This window comes from Ochotona princeps, chromosome 3, assembly GCF_030435755.1.
Source record: "Ochotona princeps isolate mOchPri1 chromosome 3, mOchPri1.hap1, whole genome shotgun sequence".
Classification (NCBI taxonomy): Eukaryota; Metazoa; Chordata; class Mammalia; order Lagomorpha; family Ochotonidae; genus Ochotona; species Ochotona princeps.
This window is the reverse complement of record NC_080834.1, coordinates 71,765,784-71,783,930: the sequence shown is the minus strand read 5'-3', so window position 1 is coordinate 71,783,930 and position 18,147 is coordinate 71,765,784. Positions and strand designations below refer to the sequence as shown.

The 18,147-nt window shown below is 40.1% G+C and overlaps 1 protein-coding gene across 4 annotated transcripts in view; it reads left to right on the top strand.

The window, feature by feature from the left end:
- CBLB (Cbl proto-oncogene B) overlaps window positions 1–15,108 on the top strand; it is a 196,357-nt gene extending 181,249 nt beyond the window's left edge. For 2 of the 4 annotated variants that reach the window (XM_058661828.1, XM_004593216.4), the window contains exons 15-19: window positions 2,473–2,570; window positions 2,689–2,820; window positions 5,046–5,186; window positions 11,700–11,819; window positions 14,435–15,108. In XM_058661828.1, coding sequence (XP_058517811.1) covers window positions 2,473–2,570; window positions 2,689–2,820; window positions 5,046–5,186; window positions 11,700–11,819; window positions 14,435–14,694 — 751 coding nt within the window. In that variant the 3' untranslated portion in view covers window positions 14,695–15,108. The remainder of the gene's footprint in view (window positions 1–2,472; window positions 2,571–2,688; window positions 2,821–5,045; window positions 5,187–11,699; window positions 11,820–14,434) is intronic. The other 2 variants (XM_004593217.4, XM_058661826.1) reach the window with 2 other exon arrangements.
- Window positions 15,109–18,147: the final 3,039 nt, after the last annotated feature.

Below are 18,147 nucleotides of genomic sequence, written 5' to 3'. Positions count from 1 at the left end.
ATTCATTTCACTTTTGGACGTGTTACCTGTTTCATTTCATATGCTTAACAAGTAAATATTTCCCCTGATCTTCATCAGATACTGTTTTAACTTGGCTTAGATCAGGTAAAAATGTGAGGAATAATAGTCCTGTTTGCCTCCATTGTGCTGTTTTATTCTCACTACAACGGAAATTTCCTTGATATGTGTCAGCAACAGTCATATAAAGCTCATAGATAATGCATGTTATCAAAATGCATGTAATCATTTTAAAAAATTTACCAAAATAAGCTTATTTTTTTAATTTTCATTTACTTAAAAAGCAGAGAAGGAGAGCACATGATAGGGAAAGAGAGAACAACAACTTCATCAGCTCTCTGTTTCACTCCCCAAATGCTTACAGTGCCCAGACAGGGAACCAGAGCCTGGGGCCTCTTCCACTCTCCCAGATGCGCTAGCGGGGAGTTGTATCAGAGGTGGAACAGCTGAGACTCCAACATTGCGAGTGGGGGCTTCTTAACATGCACCACAGATTTTATTTTTCCTTCAACTTGCAAAAGTACTTTTATATTAGAATTGTTCATAATGAAGCGTGTGTATGAAATGTTAATTTATTTTATGTAAAAATAAATCATTCTGGGACTCTGCGCTGTGGTCTAGCAGCTAAAGTCCTCGCTTTGCATGTACCAGGATCCAATATAGGCACCAGTTCTAATCCCGGCAGCCCCTTCCCATCCAGCTCCTTGCTTCTGGCCTCGGAAAGCAGTCAAGGTCAGCCAAAAGCCTTGGGACCCTGCACCCGCGTGGGAGAGCTGGAAGAGGCTCCAGGCTCCTGGCTTCGGATCAGCACAGCTCTGGCCGTTGCAGCCACTTGGGGAGTGAATCAGTGAATTGAAAGTCTTCCTCTCTCTCTGTCTCTCCTTCTCTCTGTATATCTGACTTTGCAATAAAAATAAATAAAACTTTTTTTAAAAAAAACATTCTGTAATTAGATTAGTAAAGCGCTGTGTGTGTGTGTGCGTGTGCGTCATCTGTGAGGTACTCAGTAATTAGATGCAGTTTCAGATCTACTCTCTCAGCTAGTTTCTTTTGTATCTCACTCCTGGAGCTGCACTTGGCACACAGAGAAGAGCTCAGTTCCTTTTAGTTAGTTGCCTGTTCAGCATTTGCCATTTGTGCCTTCTCTATTATGGTTCCATTTCCTTTTGAGGTCAAGTCAATAAATTTAAAGTAACTTATGAGTAGAATATTTCTTCCCATTTGAAAAAGCTGATATTTTAATGTGTTTCTTCAGGTTTCTGAGATTGAAAAAAAATGCAGTTTTGGGGGAACAAGCTAATCCCCACTTTAACCATAGGCCTGTCTTAATAATTGATCCTGGTCAGAATTATCAGTGTTCTGCAAAATTATTAACTGGAATTAGCAGCACTGTACGGTCCAAGGCTTCATTTTTCAAAGAAAGAACCAAAACATTTCTTTTTAATTGCTACTGTTTAAGACATTCATTGATAAAATAGTGTCATTGGAAAAACAAAGTGATAACTGAGAAGCAATTTATTATATCAGAAGAACCAGGTGTCTACTAATCTATTAGAGAAAAAAGTTTCTCCTCATCAAATACAAATTGTTATAATCCTAAGATCCATTGATTACTATAAATATGTAGTCATTTTAAACTGAAATAGGGTGAGACGTTTATTCACCTTGGAAGTCTTTTTTTTCCCCATTGCTGGAGAAGTGGGGAATATAATTTTAATATGTTTTAATTGTATTGTCATATTTTTTTGAGATTTCTGGTGGCAACCTTCCCAAAATCCTGAAAATAAACTTGAATTATAACCATCATTACTACCTTTCTACTGGTATAGAGAAGTAATAAATGTTTCTAATTCCTAATCTTAATTGGAGTGAATTCTTTATCTGGTGTGTTCCAGCGAGCTGACGAATGAAGCTGGGCTCCATCTCATCTCCTCCCCAGAGCTCTCAGGAAGCTCAGTGGTTCCTTCCCCATGTCACTTCTTCAGGAGTATCAGAAGTGAACTGTCAGCATGCACAAAAAGTGAAACAGTGAAGGAATAATTAAACTTAATCTCGGGGAAAAAAAAAGCTGTCATGTTATGAAAATCCAACACGTCATCACCTATTCTTAAATGAACCACTTCTCGTCCCTTAAGTAAGAGAAGTGGCCACCAGAGAATAGAAATGAATTTCAAATGAAGCACTCCTGTAATACCTGTTTAAACATCCAGTGTCTTCTCACTATGAATGTATTTTTACTGTAAGAATTCAGAGTAAATCAGAGAAGTCAAATATGAACTCTAAAGTAAGGGTACTGATACCTAGATACTATTACCGGTGCTTTTTCTGGGAAAGGAAATTAAATATATTTTAAAGCTATTTGATGAATATGGATACTGATTTCCTCTATCTCCCAGATGACTTAAGTTGAAAGTTATTTTCCTTGCATGATCTTTGCCCTGTTTTCTGTTTCAGGTCATGTGATAATGGTCATTGTATATTGAATGGAACACATGGTACATCATCAGAAATAAAGAAATCAACCATTTCTGAATTAGGCATCTATTTAAAAGGTGTGTATAAAGTGTATTTTCTTTGGTGGTCTCTTATCTTACTAGTCAGCATTTAAAGGCAAAATTCCTTTCCCATGCTGTACTGAAAAATACATTAAGGTTTTGTGTTATCCTCTAGGAGATGTTTTTGATTCAGCCTCTGAGCCAGTGCCATTACCACCTGCCAGGCCTCCAACCCGGGACAGTCCAAAGCATGGTTCTGCACTCAACAGGACGCCCTCTGATTATGATCTTCTCATCCCTCCATTAGGTTAAAAACTTAAACATCTTTTTTTTTTTTTTACACAAACCACCTCTGGCTTTTCTTCGTATCTGAGAATGTTCCTCACATTAGCATGAGTTCTGCAGATGATGGTGGTAATCAAGCTCCTATACGCTTTCTCCCTCTAAATGATTAAGCGACTGTCGCTGGGGGTATTGTTCAGGTTGTTTCTTCTGTACTTCATACAGTGTGAAAAGACGTGAGTGCTTTTTTCCCCCTCAAAGCCCCAGTGTTCTTCTAGGGTTTTTTGTTTGTTTTTCAACTAACGGATTGATGCATTGGGATTTAGCAGTTGTTCATAAACATGAACATATTTTCCAGCATGAAGTGATCCAGTTTTACTTAATTATAAAAAACAATCATGCATTTGTGCAAATAAGAAATTGTGTAAAATATATTCTATATTGTGAGCTATGATTTGATGGTGCTGTCCTTACTATGCATTTCAGTACTTCCAGGCAGGGAGCTTCTCAACCATTTTTCGATGCTGACAGAGTCTCCATGCACCTAAGACTTCTTATAACAACTATTCTTAACATGAAATAATGTCTGATGAGGTTCCATTCTATTAGTTTTTCTGTATTTACAACTAGCCTTCCAGATAAATTAAAGAACTTTTCAGATTTATCACACACACTATTGGCCAATGGTTTGAGATACACAACATTATTTACAAGAGTTTCTGCTAAGTTCCTTTCACCTGGACTTTTTCTTCCTTCTACCACACTCTATACACTGGTTCTTGACTTGCTATCAAAGTCTTCATGACCTTGATGAGCCCTGTTTCCTGGGTCTTTCTGTGGAATGTGAAGGACGTGTATATTTGTGTATGGTTAAGTGTGATTGTGGAGCTGATATTTTGTTAATTTAAGTTTAAACAGCTGTATATAAATAGTGACCACATTATTGGACAAGCCACATTGGTGTCCTGCATTATCTTTTGAACATCAGAAGCTTTCTTTGTTGATCTCATTCATTCTCTATGGAAAAAAATATATTGTTGCATTTGAGAAATAAATATTTTTTACCCCTTTGATATGTTAAGCCTTCCCGTTTTTTCAGCACTATCCTGAATGCGCTTGTCTGCGTTACTCCTCCCTGTTTCAGGACACTTATTTCATATGGGAGCAGTCTGCTGCTTCCACATGTAAGTCATGCCTATTTGTGAAAATCTTCAGCTATTCCAATGGAATCCGAGCTTTTTTCAGTCAGTCCCTTGTCATTTTGGACTTCATACCACTTGTGATTTTGGGCTTGTTTCTGTCTTGTAGGGGTTGAAAATAGGTTTGAGTAAATACAATGTAGTTGATAATGGCAGCTTAGAATGATAGCAAAGCTCCCCTGTATCTTCATATTTTTTAATTTAAAAAATGTATGAGGATTAGGGAAATATTCTTTTTTATAAGGCAAGTTCAATGAATGGTAAAGCAAATTTCTTTAAATACGCCTTCGTATTTAGGTCACAAAACTGCATATGAATTGTTTTTACTGAAGTATGTAGGTGTGTACATATAGCCTGTTCTATTCACAAGGTATTTAAGAGAGCTTGCAAAAATTTGTATACAGCATTTTTATTAAACATTGAGGTAAAAAAAAAAAAACTATGAGTAAAATACCAAGGTGTGGTAGGGGAAACAGGAAAGTGTGCTGTAATAGTTAACAGTACTTAGCTACAAGTGCAAGTTACTAATTTGGGGAACTACACAAAAAAGTTCACTATCCTTTAGAGGTAATCAGATAAGTAGAAAAGTTTCATATTCCTCTGCTTTAGGTGCATTTTGTTTGTATATTTTGTCAATAAATTAAATCACATAACATTGGCTTACATTGGTTTTAAAATCAGTGGACAAACATGAATCCAAGATATTTTGATGGCGTGAGTTACAGTAATTTTTAGTTCAAACATCAAGTTCCTAATGTTGTAAATATTACTAGTGAATCGTGAGTGGTTTCCTAACCTTAGTTCTCCATTTTGTGGAGAGACAGAAAAAATAGACCTGCTTGTGCGTGTGTGCGTATGCGTGTGGGTGTGTGTGTATACGCTTCTCCCAAATAATTCCTTCCTGTTATCAAAGTTGCTGAACTGCTGGATAAACCCCAATGATTAAGTTCTTTATAAACAGCATGAAAAAATCCATCCTTGATTTTGCTTGCTGCAATGTGTTTTGCTTCATGAAGTTCTGCTCTTGACATGGACCTTTCTTCAAATGCAGGTGAAGATGCTTTTGAAGCCCTTCCCCCATCGCTGCCACCTCCCCCTCCACCAGCAAGGCATAGTCTCATGGAACCTTCAAAACCTCCTGGCTCTGGTAGCCGACCATCCTCAGGACACGACCTTTTCCTTCTTCCTTCAGGTAGGAGGAGAAAAAGCAAAAAATAGCTTCAACTTAAAGCCGAACTATTTCTAAGATCATATTATCAGATAGCAATTGCTTCATTGTGCTCTACCTTCCTATTAGAAAAACCCTTGGATAGTGAGAGTTGCAGCTGTGTGTGCGGGAGCGGGAGAGGGGAAGTTGTAGATTGATTTAATCTCACAGGGGTTATAAAAGTGACAGAGCAGTAAGGAATGACAGAGTTTAGAAATAGTGTGTGGAAATTATCCAGTCCTTATAACATACCCTGATGCTACCAGAGGCATCACTGAGAACTACAGTCACAAATGTTTGGAATAATATCAATGGGGACAAAATACAGACTCTGTCTCTTAATTCCCAATTTAGCATGTTTCTTTATAATGATAGGTTTTTAGGTATGAGTTATGGTCATAATTAGGTATAAATCATAATATTTTGGTAGATTACATAGTTATAGCATGAATAGAAACATTTCTTCTGAAATATCTGCTTTGTTCTGTTTGGCTACAATTTTTTGTCTCCAATATCTTAAAGGATCTACTCCAAATGACTGTTCTTCAACGAGAGCACCCTTTTGACATGAATATATTTAAGAAAAGAAATGAAAAGGGTGAGATTTATTAACACCCCTGAAAAATCCCCCCTTACATTAAATAAAAAGAGACATATTTAAAACATTTTAATGTCATTCAGCAAGTTTGCTTTTTTGTTTGCTTGTCTGCTAGGGATCTCAACATTCATTACCCAAGTGTAGGGCTTCAGTTGGGCCAAAATAATATCCTCAACCTAATGCTCCTTTTGACCCCGTTTTAATATCAAAGTATTCTATTTTCAATACTGTTGTCATAACATTTGTAATACATACTTTTATTGAAATACAGCGTTTTGTTTCTGGTCTTTCATATTAATGTGGAAAGCATCTACCGTGATACCAGATCCATTATGGCCTCCATTGTCATAATTATTTTTGTTCATTTTAAAGGTTTTTCAAGAGAAGTTAATTCTATTACATAAGAGACTGAAAGTCTCTTTTGAGTCCTAAATAAACCTTTACTCCCATTTTTCAAAGTGTCTAATACATTGGATTATCTAGGGAAATGCAGTGAAAAAGTCATGAGAGGTTCTTCACCCTAAGGTTTGAACTTGCTGAAAGTTTTTCTATAGATTTAATAAAGTTCGGCTCAGTAATTTTAGAATTCAAAAAGGTGAACAGAGCTGGATAATAGGTGAATAAATGTCTGTGTGGATGTTACTGCTTCTTTTTTCACTGAATTTTCTTCTGTGAAACCTGTGTCTTATGTGAACCTTTTCTAAACATTGTTAAGACATTTACTTGAGAGGATATGTATCCCTAAATGAGGACAAAGGACAGATGTAGAAAAAGAGGTTGGATTTTGTCATGATATTACGTGAAATGCTTAATCAGAACCGCCCCTTTATTCCAACATTCTGTATCTTGTGCAGTTGAGTCATATCCAGCTTTTGAAATGGGTAGCGGATGGATTTCTAAAGAGTAGTGATTTTCAAATTACAGAGTCCTCTGTTTTTAAGGAACCTTGGGACTCCTGTAGGTCAAACAGGGAAGCAAAGTGGAGACATTACTCTGCTTCTCCTTTTATCTTTTTCTGTTTTCAGTCTTTCATGTAAGACATCATTCTTGGGCGAAATGTAGTGCCTGCTGTTGTCCATGACCCATGTCTTCTGGACAGGCCTCTTGTAGGACAATTGATTGAATATACGTAACAGTGATACTATCAGGCAAGGGTGTGGAAACAATGGATGGGTTCCACAGACAGCCTATGGAAACTCCCATAATCTCAAGTCAGCTCCTGTTATTGATGTGTAAACTCATCAGTGCATCCTCCCTTATCCGATGTGACCCTCAGTTTGTAAAAGCCTGATGCCACTAGTAAACTTCAGCTGTTGACTATCAGTCATGTATGATTGAACAGCCTCTCACATCTGAACAAAACCTCGAAGCCTATGCAAGAGCCCATTTCCAAAGCTAAAGCTACTGCTAGTGTATGTGTGTGTGTGTGTGTGTGTGTGTGTGTGTTCCATTTCCCATCCTGCTCCCTGCCTATGGCCTAGGAAAGCATAGAGGGTGGCCCAAAGCTTTTGGACCCTGTACCTGCCTGGAAGGCCTGGAAGAAGATCCTGGTTTCAGACTGGCTCAACTGCGGCTTGTTGCAGCCGTTTGGGAAATAAACCAATGGTTGGAAGACCTTTGTCTTTCCTTCTCTGTATAAATCTGATCGCCTTTTAATAAAAATAAATAAATCTTTTAAAATATTTACTGAGGCTGTAACAGCAAATCTTCAAATATTGAATGCTCAACACCAAAAGGTTCTTTTGATCTTGAAATTAATGAAAGCAATTAAGTAGCCTTGAAATATTTTAGAGCAAAATTTTGAAATCTGTACATATTTATTTTCGTAATAGCCATTTTCCATGACAATTTTGAATACTCTTGGCCTATCAACAGTGAAAAAATATATTTTGTCCCTTTAGTTCCATTTGTAAATATATTTAGAAGTAGCAAATTAGTCTTATCTGTGACTCCTATTTTACTGTATTTCACATGTACCCTCTTAATGAGGGTATTTTTTTTTTAAAAATCACATTTTACTATGTATGTTTTAATATGCCATATTTTAACAATCAAGTTGTACTCAGTGAGACAACTAACAGTGATATCTAGTATAAGATGCCTAATCTAGTTGGACTAATAGTTAAAAAGCTTAGGTACAGAAGATGTTACATGAGTGAATTCGTTTAATCCTGAAAAATACCAACCTTAGGACCTCTCTTTGCAGATTTTTATCTGCCTAATGCTTAAATAGATGTAAATGATTTGATAACACTCTTATCGGCAGGAAGGTAAACAGATTTTTTTCCATTTTCTTATTACATTTTTGATAATCTTTACGTAGTTAATTAGGGTAGAAAGGTTCAAGGGCTGCAGGAAAATGGGTAAGACTAATAGTTCCATATTGTTTCCTTCATATATCTGACGTAAAGGGGGATTTTAAGAGAGAAGTCCCACCCAGTCTCCCACCCGCCCCAGGTCCCTGATGTGGGGCGTGCTCCAAGGGTCTTGCTCAAGTGGTTTTGCTAGTTCAACAGTTATGAATTGCTGCCAGTCTCGCCACTCCAAGCACGACGAAGTCTTTGAAGAATCCACTGATTGACATAGTCCATCATAGAGTCTTCATTTGCCCAGTATTTTGCTGCCAACATATAGCTGAGGTGGTTGATTGACTTGTTCTTTCTTCTGTCTCTTCTTGGTTAGGGTTCTGAGTCCAGCATTTTGATTGGGGAGATCCCCAAAGAAACTTTGAGGTGTTCCCAGACCAGATTCTTGTATGTACTAGCAAGTACAGGGCCCGGCACAGTCCATCGCCCTGATCAGCTGGTGGTTGCAACTGCTGGGTTGGTTCTGTTTCCATCCCTGTCTTCCACTGGAACCAATGGGTGTTGCAATCCAGCCTGGTTCTGCCCAGTACATACTAGGCCCTCACATAAACCAGTGGGAGCTACAGCCTAGTCAGACCAACCCACAATAACCCCACCAGACCCTCCCCCTCCCTGGTTTGCCAGTATGTGTAACAGACTTGTCCAGTATGTCCCACATCCCATCCGGCAAGTGTACATGTCAGTGGGTATAGAAGCTTAGTTCCATCTAACCAGCTCAACTATCCAGCCCTCATGGATGTTGTTGGGTATCTCTCTGTCTAGCCACCCCAGCCCCTGTTCTAGTTTTCATGCCCTCCCATGGGAGTGGTAACCCAAGAAGGAGAAGCCCACTATTTCCCTCCCAGGCCATTCCCACTCCCAGATTATGCACTGTCCAGGTGATTCTGTAGTTTGACTTGGCAGAATTAGCCCCCAGTGACAGCTTCTGCCAGCTGATGCTGTGGCTAAGCCCAAATAACCCTCATCCACTCTAATTGTAGATTGCACCAGTAGGAACAATCAGCCCAGTCTGGCTTTTCCCTCATCTAGTCCACTTGAGGCACACAGGTGTTGTAGCCCTGCCTAGTCTGGTCTGCCCCCATCCCAGCTCACATTCTCCAGCAACAGAACCAACCCCTTATTCTCCCTGCTGGCTCCGCCCCCTTCCTTCCTGGTTCTCACTCACGTGTGCTGATTGGGAGCTGCAGTCACTTCCGGTACAGGCAACCTCACCTTGGCATTCCGTATTGTGCACTGGTTTTTGTTGCGACCAATCCTGGCTCGACCCACACTCTGTTCTGGTGCTCGGATTTGCCAGTGGAGGACGTGAACTGATTCAGCCTGGTCTGCTCCTGACCCTTGCCAAATGTATGCCAGTGGGAAACTTTCCATGGACTATTCTGGGCTGTTTCCTGTCATGCTTCTTGTGCTTACCTGCAGGGACTGTGTCCTGCTAGAGGAGTTGCCCAGGCTTCTCCATCAGAACTCCTCTCAATGCCAGATTTCACGCATACCACTGGATCCATGAGCCAGCACTACTCAGTTCACCTCCTGTCCTAGCAAGAACAGTGACTTTTCCTGACTGGCCTTCAACCCAGTCTGGTTCTTGCTGTTGGATGTTTCAACCCAGCCATGGCTCATCCATACCCACATACAGCTCATACATGGCTCAGTAGGGGTTGAGACCTTGCCTAGTCTGTCCCACATCTGTCCTGGTCCTCCAGAACACCAGAAGGTGTTGGAGTCTGGCCCGGCTTGGTGCGTCCAGTCCCAGTCCACACTTGTGCCGGGGGAGACTACAACTGTATCCTGTTCAGAACGCAACCCCCATTCTAGCCCATGTGCTCCTTGGTGGAAACCTCAACCCAGCTAGAGTGTGCCCTTAGCTCCCCAACCAGGCCTTTTTCCAGCCATAGATCACACACATGCCAGTGGTTGCTCTGACTCAGCTTTGCACAGCCCCTCACCTGTCTTGGCCCCTGCCTTAGACACTGTGGCTTAGCGTCCCTGGCTCATGCAGACCAGTTGGTGCAAGAACCAAGCCCTGTGCTCCATCCTGGTTTCTAATTTTACTTATGGGCTAAGGTTTGCTCAGTCCTGCCCAATATGCCCCGTTCCTTTACAATTTCACACATTGGCCAGCCGTTGGAGCTACTTTGCCCAGCTTGTCCGACCCCCAGGTCTGGACCACATGTTCACCAGCAGGAGCTATGACTCGCCAGGGGAGTTTCCCAAGTTCCTCCACTTGATCCACTTTCAGACCCAGTTCTCATACATGCCATTGGGTTTTAGGCCAGTACCTGGCGTAGTCTGGCCATCCCTTTGGCTTTGCATGAGCTGGTGAACGTTGCAGCCCGGCCCACCCCACACCCTATTCAGGATGTACATTCAGGTGCTGCTGCCTTGACCAGTCCAGACTGTTGTGGGTTCCTTAACCTGTGATTGATGGCAGGCTGCTTGGTCACAACTAGCTTAGTACATCACCACCCCATCTCTTGAACTAACCCATGGGGCTAGAATTTCCACAGGGTTTGGCCCGCACATCCCTCAGAGAATCTTTCCCCGGATATGGTTCTCTAGTATGCTAGTTAATGTTGTGGCCCTGCCTAATGTGACCGGTCTCCTGACCCACCATCATGTCAGATAATAGGATATGCTCCTGCTAGACAAGCCCCGAGTCTTAGGTTTCGCATGGACCAGTGTCCAGTGGTCAGCATTGTTCAGTGATTACAAGCTTTTCAAAGGAAAAGTTACTCTGTGGTTGGCAATCTGTAGGATTGATTCACATCCCAGAAGCACATTGGGTTCTACGTGAAGCTACCTAAGCAGTGATTCAAAGAACCAAAACCCCAGAGTTGCCTGGCCGGGCAGCCAGCAGGCAGAGCCTGGCACCAAATGGCACACTGGCTGCATGGGGACAGCTCACCACGTGCACACCGTGGTTGGAGTCAGGATCTGAGCATGAAGATGCCCCGGCCTGAGACCCACCAGCAGCCAGCAGGCTGCTGGAAGTTTCAGCTCCCAGGCCCAAGGTCGCAACCCTCCCCAATGCCATCCCCCACCGAATGATGGTGGCAGGTGGGCCCTGTGCCTGCCCGGGCACCCGAGACTCCCCCACTTGGTGTACTCACCCCAAAGGGAGCAGCCCCTGGAGCCCAGGCAAGCCCGTGGACAGCTCACCACGTGTACATGGTGGCTGGAGTCAGGCGGTAAACAGATCTCTTTTTTTCACTTTTACTTTAGAACAACTTGGATTCATCATGTAGGATGGATTGAGACAGAAAATCAAAATTACAAACCTTTTAATGAAAACTCTTACAATTAAATTAAAAATATGAAAAATATATAAAATCAATGAATTTATTATCTAGAAAGAAATGCAAATAACATTGAAAGAAATAAATCAGGAAATATGCAGGATACAAAGATGGTTATTATTAGTAATAGCATTAATTTAGGGATTTACTTTTGGAACCTGTAATCTTTATAGAAACTTTCTGTAATGTAGTCTTTAGAGATCATCGTTTTTAGTTGAAAATTATCTTTATTTTTAAGATCCATTTTTTGATCCATCAAGTGGCCAAGTTCCCTTGCCTCCTGCCAGGAGATTACCAGGTGAAAATGTCAAATCCAACAGAACATCACAGGACTGTGACCAGCTTCCTTCATCTTCAGGTGAGTGGCTGCCACCGCTTAGTGCTTTTTCTTTTCTTCACATAATCCAAAGAGCACTTTCTGCCTAAGAAAGCACTTCTAGAATATTTGTTATTTTGTGCGTATGTATTATGAAACTAGTGCTTCTTCATGGAAATAGTGAGGATCATAATTAATATTTTCAATCAATAAAGTCATGTTCTTTTCCAAATTTATTCATTCTTGGGAGTGGCTTTTGGTCTAACATTTAAGACACTGATTAAGGTTTTTTCATACTTGATGCTACATGTGGGGGATACAGAATTGCTTCTGCTTTGTGTATTTAGTTCTGACGTATAGTTCAAAGAAAAAAATTTTCATGTCAGCAGAGAATATTCTTTTCTTTAAAGTTTACTTATTTTTATTGGAAAGTCAGATATACAGATAAAGGAAAGCCAGGAGAATCTTCTGTCCACTGATTCACTCCCCAAGTGGTCGCAATGGCCTAAGCTGAGCCAATCCGAAGCCAGGAACCAGGAGCGGGTGCAGGGTCCCAAGGTTTTGGGCCGTCCTCGACTGCTTTCCCAGACCACAAGCAGGGAGCTGGATGGGAAGCTGGATTGTCGGGATTAGAACCTGTAGATTTCGGCATGTGCAAGTGAAGGACTTTAGCCACTAGGCAACAGCACTGGGCCCACAAAGAAAAATCTTATTAACCTTTTCAAGTTTTGGTTCTCTTATCTGTGTTTCTTATCATTTGAGGATTACAGTTGCATTAATGGATAACCTACAGAGCTAGAGGTACAGATTTGGTGACAAAAATGTGGAAATCAAGGGGATAGACAGTGTATGCCAGCTTGTATGTGGCATAAGGAAGCAAGTTCTTTAAGGACATAATGTTAAAATACAACTACAAGGAAGAAGAAATACAACTACAAGGAATACAAGGAACAAAGTATTCTGTGAGAATACTTTGATATGCATTATCTATATTTTAATGGACATAAGACTTATCCTGTTTAATAATGGAAATAAATATTTTTATACCAGAGGTTTTACTTTTATGTATGTTAAAATGACATTTTCAAAGTTTGTATACAATATCTTTTAGATCTTTTTGCATGGAAAAATATACTTCTTTCAACTTAAAAATATAAAATATTAATTTTTTTCAATTTAAATTTGCTAATGATTCCGAGTTTCATTATACCATATCTCCTGAAGCTCTCGCAGAATTGGTGACACAGGAAGGACAGGAGACAGGGGATCAGGAGGTGAATACTAGGCATTGGACTTCAAGCTTCCCTTCACCATCAGCCATCTCCTGAATTAGCACTTGGCACTTGGCAATGACGCAGATGGAAAGTCCTGAATGAATGCAGCTGTCCAGATAACCTTAAATTCATAAATATGCTTACTAGAACAGATTGCATTTGAAGTTATTTCTTCCCTTTATTTTATTTACAATTCACACATAAAAATTGTATATAAATTGTGATGTTTCCTTACAAGAAAGCGTGTGATGGCTGCATCAGAGTTATTAATATATCCTTTACCTTCAGCAGTTAAACTTTTTTGTACGGAGCTCATTCAGAAACTTCTTCTAGTTTATTGGTGATACACGTTACGTGATTGTTAACTCTGGTTCTCTGTATAGCAAAAGAATACCAGAAGATATCCCCTGTCCTACTGTAACATCCCTTGCCTCTTCTGACTGCCTTCTCTCTACCCTCTATGGCATTTTTATTTTAATTTTTAATACCAACTTTCGAAATGTAGCACTGTGAATAGGTAAGTGGAAATCTGTGATGAAATTGTCCTGCAAAGCTAGCCCATGCTCTAAAGATCTGTGTAAGACCTAACCCATAATTACTTTTCAGTTTTTTAAGAGTGCCATGTATTCATGAATAAAATAGCATTTGATTGACTTTAACAAACTTATTAGAAGACTAATCTAGAATGCTTTCTCCACTGCTAATGGAATATTGGCTTCATTTTTTCTCAAGCAAATCTTTTTACTATGGCATCTGGATAAGGTTTTGAAACCTAGCATTTAGTTTACTTCTCTTTAGCCTGTTAACAGTACAGTCATAGAACCCACAAGTTTTGTTTCCTTGTTTCCACCTTAGCATCAATAAAGCAGCAGTATTACATTGTTAAAAAGTAAGCATAGGAAGAGACCACACAAAGCTCATTTTCATAGCAGGGGCAGAGGCACCGTTGGAGGAGGCTCATGAAGGTCCACGAGTTGCCCAGAGTAAGCTGCCTCTGCTACGAAGCTGCCTAGCTTGTCCCTTTGGATTCAAGCAACCGCCACTGTCCTCTAGGAACGGTGGGATACGGTGTTACCTAACAGAGTTCTTTTTCACACTGTTTTAATTTTTTTCTCCTACATGGCTTCAAGAGTAAACTGTTCAGTCATAAATAAAATGTGTTAATATCTCATTCAATTAACAATACATTTCACCTCTATCATCTAATGTTTGAAATGGAAAATGATATTGCCTATCCCAAAATAGTGGGAGCAAAGGGTAGATTTGTAAACATAACTAAAAACAGCATTGTAACAGACACTAATCAGCTGATACTAGCGTTTTGTGGTGTCTACATGTTTGTCTCAGTATTTAAATGGTATCTCTTTTTAAAAACCTTCACAGATGGCTCACAAGCGCCAGCCAGACCCCCCAAACCACGGCCCCGCAGGACTGCACCGGAAATTCACCACAGAAAACCCCATGGGCCTGAGGCAGCAATGGAAAGTGTTGATGCAAAAATTGCAAAACTCATGGGAGAGGGTTATGCCTTTGAAGAGGTGAAGAGAGCCTTGGAGATTGCCCAGAATAACGTGGAAGTGGCCCGCAGCATCCTCCGAGAATTCGCCTTCCCTCCTCCAGTCTCCCCACGTCTCAATCTGTAGCAGCCAGGAGTGGAGTCACCAAAATGAAAAGCAATTGACAGATAATTCCTGGAGTATGGAACAGAGAGGATCGAGATGGAGTTCAAGTGTGAAGGTGTGCATGCGCACAGCACCAGGGGCGTGCTCCTGCTTGGAGTGGAACTTCGCAGAGCCCAGCTGTTTGCTCAGGACGTCCATGGCCGCTGCAGCTTCCTTGTTTTTGCTAGCCATACTTTGAAATCAGGGTTGAACTGACAAATAATTTAGAAACGTTTACTTCCCTTGAACTTTGAATCTGTGAAATGCTTTTCCTTGTTTACAAGTTAGCAGAGTTGCAGTTTGTGTGTGGTTTTGTTTTCTGATGCCTGTACTGTGTCCTGGACAAGCCTTTTGTAGAATAGTCAGGTCTGCTGTAACATCATCCGCCAGCCCCCTCACTCTGCTGTTTGTTCCCTGCCACTCATGCCCCCATCCCGGGTCCAGTTCCATTTCTGTCATTTATAAAATGCTTTAAGGTTCTGATTTTCAACATATCAAACTAATGCAAAAAAAAAAAAAAAAAAAAGAAAGAAAGCCAACCCAGAAGTGTGTGTTCTTCACTACTGAGACTTTTCCTTGGAAACCATCATGAGAGATGGGAAAATCTGATTGTATAAAACATTTATTTGTCAATAAACTGCCTTTTATGAGGGGATTTTACATAACATAGAGGAGCTTCCCTTTAAAGTGTGAGCTTCATGACCTTAAATCTTCCCTGTTCTCATTGCTGTCATCCTAGGGATATAAAAACCTAAAATGTAAGACAGCAACTATTGCAGATGATGGAGACATAAACTCACTCTCATAGGACAGTGCTACCGTGGCATTGCATAATGAGATCTCACAGCCTGTGTGCCTGTGTTACGTCGAGGCGAGCAGAACAGGAAGGCCATCCCCAGACACATATTAATAACTTCTAGATAAAATCATGGACATGGTGTCCCAGCGTGCACTAGAGTTCACTTCCTGTTTCAGTAATTACACTCTGATCCCCAAGAGCTGCATGAACAGTTCCTGTTGCAGTAGAAGTGTTAAATCTGCACCAAGTGTCAGAGCACTTCAGAGTTCTTAGTAATTTTCCCTCTGGTGAAGTCAGGGTTCATATTTAATGTGTAGAGTGTCTCACTCATTGCCTAAGAGGGTAGTCATTATTGTGAAAAAAGGATTTGCCAGGAATCTTGTCACTGTTTAAATGAATCTATAAATGTTTTTGGGCAAAAGTTGTGTGCTTGGCACTGTGAAGCCCTGTATTTTAAGGCACAATTTCTCCTAAGCCATTTTATTCTTTGTCTTTTTGATGACAAAATTCTGCTGCCTAAAACCTTACCGATTTCCACAATAGCTTTAGGATTTTCCAGAACTCTGCTTCTTTTGTACCTGAAAAATGATTGGAAACCTAAAACAGACTGTCTTAGTAAAAGGTAGGAATCCAGGTTTTATAAATACGGAATAACTGGGTATGTGCCACATTTTTTTAACGGATTTATTTATTCATTTGTTTGAAAGAGTGTATGTGGGAGAGAGTGTGTGAGACAGAGATGTGCACTGGAAGTGGCAAGGACCCATGTGGTTGACCTCTGGCCTCCCAGGATGCTGTGCAGCAGGAAGCTCATCGGAGGCAAAGGCAGTGTTGGATCCTCGACACTCCAGTGTAGGATGTGGTTAAACAGTAGCTGCTTAACCACTGCCATGCAAGGCCTTCCTCAAATACACGTTTAACTTAATACGCAGTGTCACAAAAAGGATGCATCAGCCCCTGAATCTCCCTGGAAAAGCACAACCATACATCTGATAAATGCCATAGAAGTTAATGTTCTTCAAAGGTTATGCAGATGGCCAAGTTGCCCTCAGAAAGAGGAACTAGCACATTCCAATGCAAGTGATACATGCCCTTTCTTAAAGCCTGGCTTCCATAGTATGAGCTATAAGAAGTCTTGGGCCTCAGACTGTGCTCTTGCATATGAATTTCATGTCACTCTTAGCTGACTCTTTAAGAGGAGTTTCTTATTTACCATAGTTATTCTTCCTGTGAGTAGTTACGTGAATAGATTTTTTTCTACTTAAAATTGGTTGGCTTATTCTTTTGCTTTATGAACTCTGTTATATTCTGATGTTTGTATATCTTGTGAATTTCTGATGTCGCATTGGAATAGCAGTGCATGTTGGGCCTTTTGAGGACTCACTGACAGTCCACAAGCCAGAGGTACAATTTTCTGTGTGATACATTGATAGAGCATTCTTCACTGACTGGAGAATGATGTAAAATTAGAACGTTAGGAAACATAGTTTGTTTTCATTTAGTTTTCAAATAGCCAAGTGAAGATTTCCAATGAGAATTTAAAAAGACAAGACAGGGGAAGATATAATAAATTTGGACCTAAAATTTTTGGCACTACCTGTTCGGCAAACAAAGCTTACCCATGTTACTCAAACCCTCTCTGTTGTCTTATACATAGCCAATAGAAATTATTGGTTTTATCATTTTTTAAAAAGTAAATCAACTCATATGGAGTGGATTGGAAACAACTTGTTCTATAAAACACTTAAATGAGAAAAAAATTGCTACTGATTGCCCATGCTATCATACTCAAAAAGACATGAGGAAGTAATTAAACCAAAATGCTTTTTCAGGGTAAATGTAATGCCTGTAAATGTTTAGAAATAGCCCCGAACCTTATGATCAAAAAAGTTAAATATTCATCTCATTTCTCAAGATTCGGAAATATTTTTGTGCCAGTGTTTCATATAGAGGAAGAGGAGGTAAATCATAGCTGTCGTCAACCCGTCCCTGTCCAAACACGTCTCAGAAGATCATACTCGGTGATGTTCTAGTGGTAGTGTCTTCATGAGCTGCCGTGGTCTCCTGATAGCTGATCCAGGCTAGCCGAGCTTCATAGAATTAAATCAAAGAAGTTGACACTTAACTCGAACTCCCTTCTACACACAAAACCTGCAGCTCTTTCTGTCTGTTTTCCCTTGCCCACATGCGAACAGTCTTTATCAGAGATTCTTAAATACAAGTGCGTAGGCTCTCTTTGTTATCTCTGTGTTTCACACCAAAAACACTTAACAAGATTTTTCATAATGTGAATTTTTACATTTTCAGTTATAGAAGCATTTCCTACAGTTTGGACATTCTTCCTCTAGGTTTTTCAACCTGAAGCTTTATTTTGCACTGACTTTTCTAACCTGAATAAATTTTTAATTTCTGTATTAACTGACAGATATGGAAGCAACTCACGGCCTGATTTAAATGATGAAAGATGCCTGTTAAATGCCTGGAATTTAGTGCTCCTAGAAACAGTGTCCAGAAAACACAGCAACAGAGTGAAGGGTTTTCTTCTCAATTACTATTTTATTGTGTGTTTTTTAATGAATTTTTTAAACTTGTTTAATGTGGAAAAAAATAGTTATGTGTTCCATTAATTTATATTT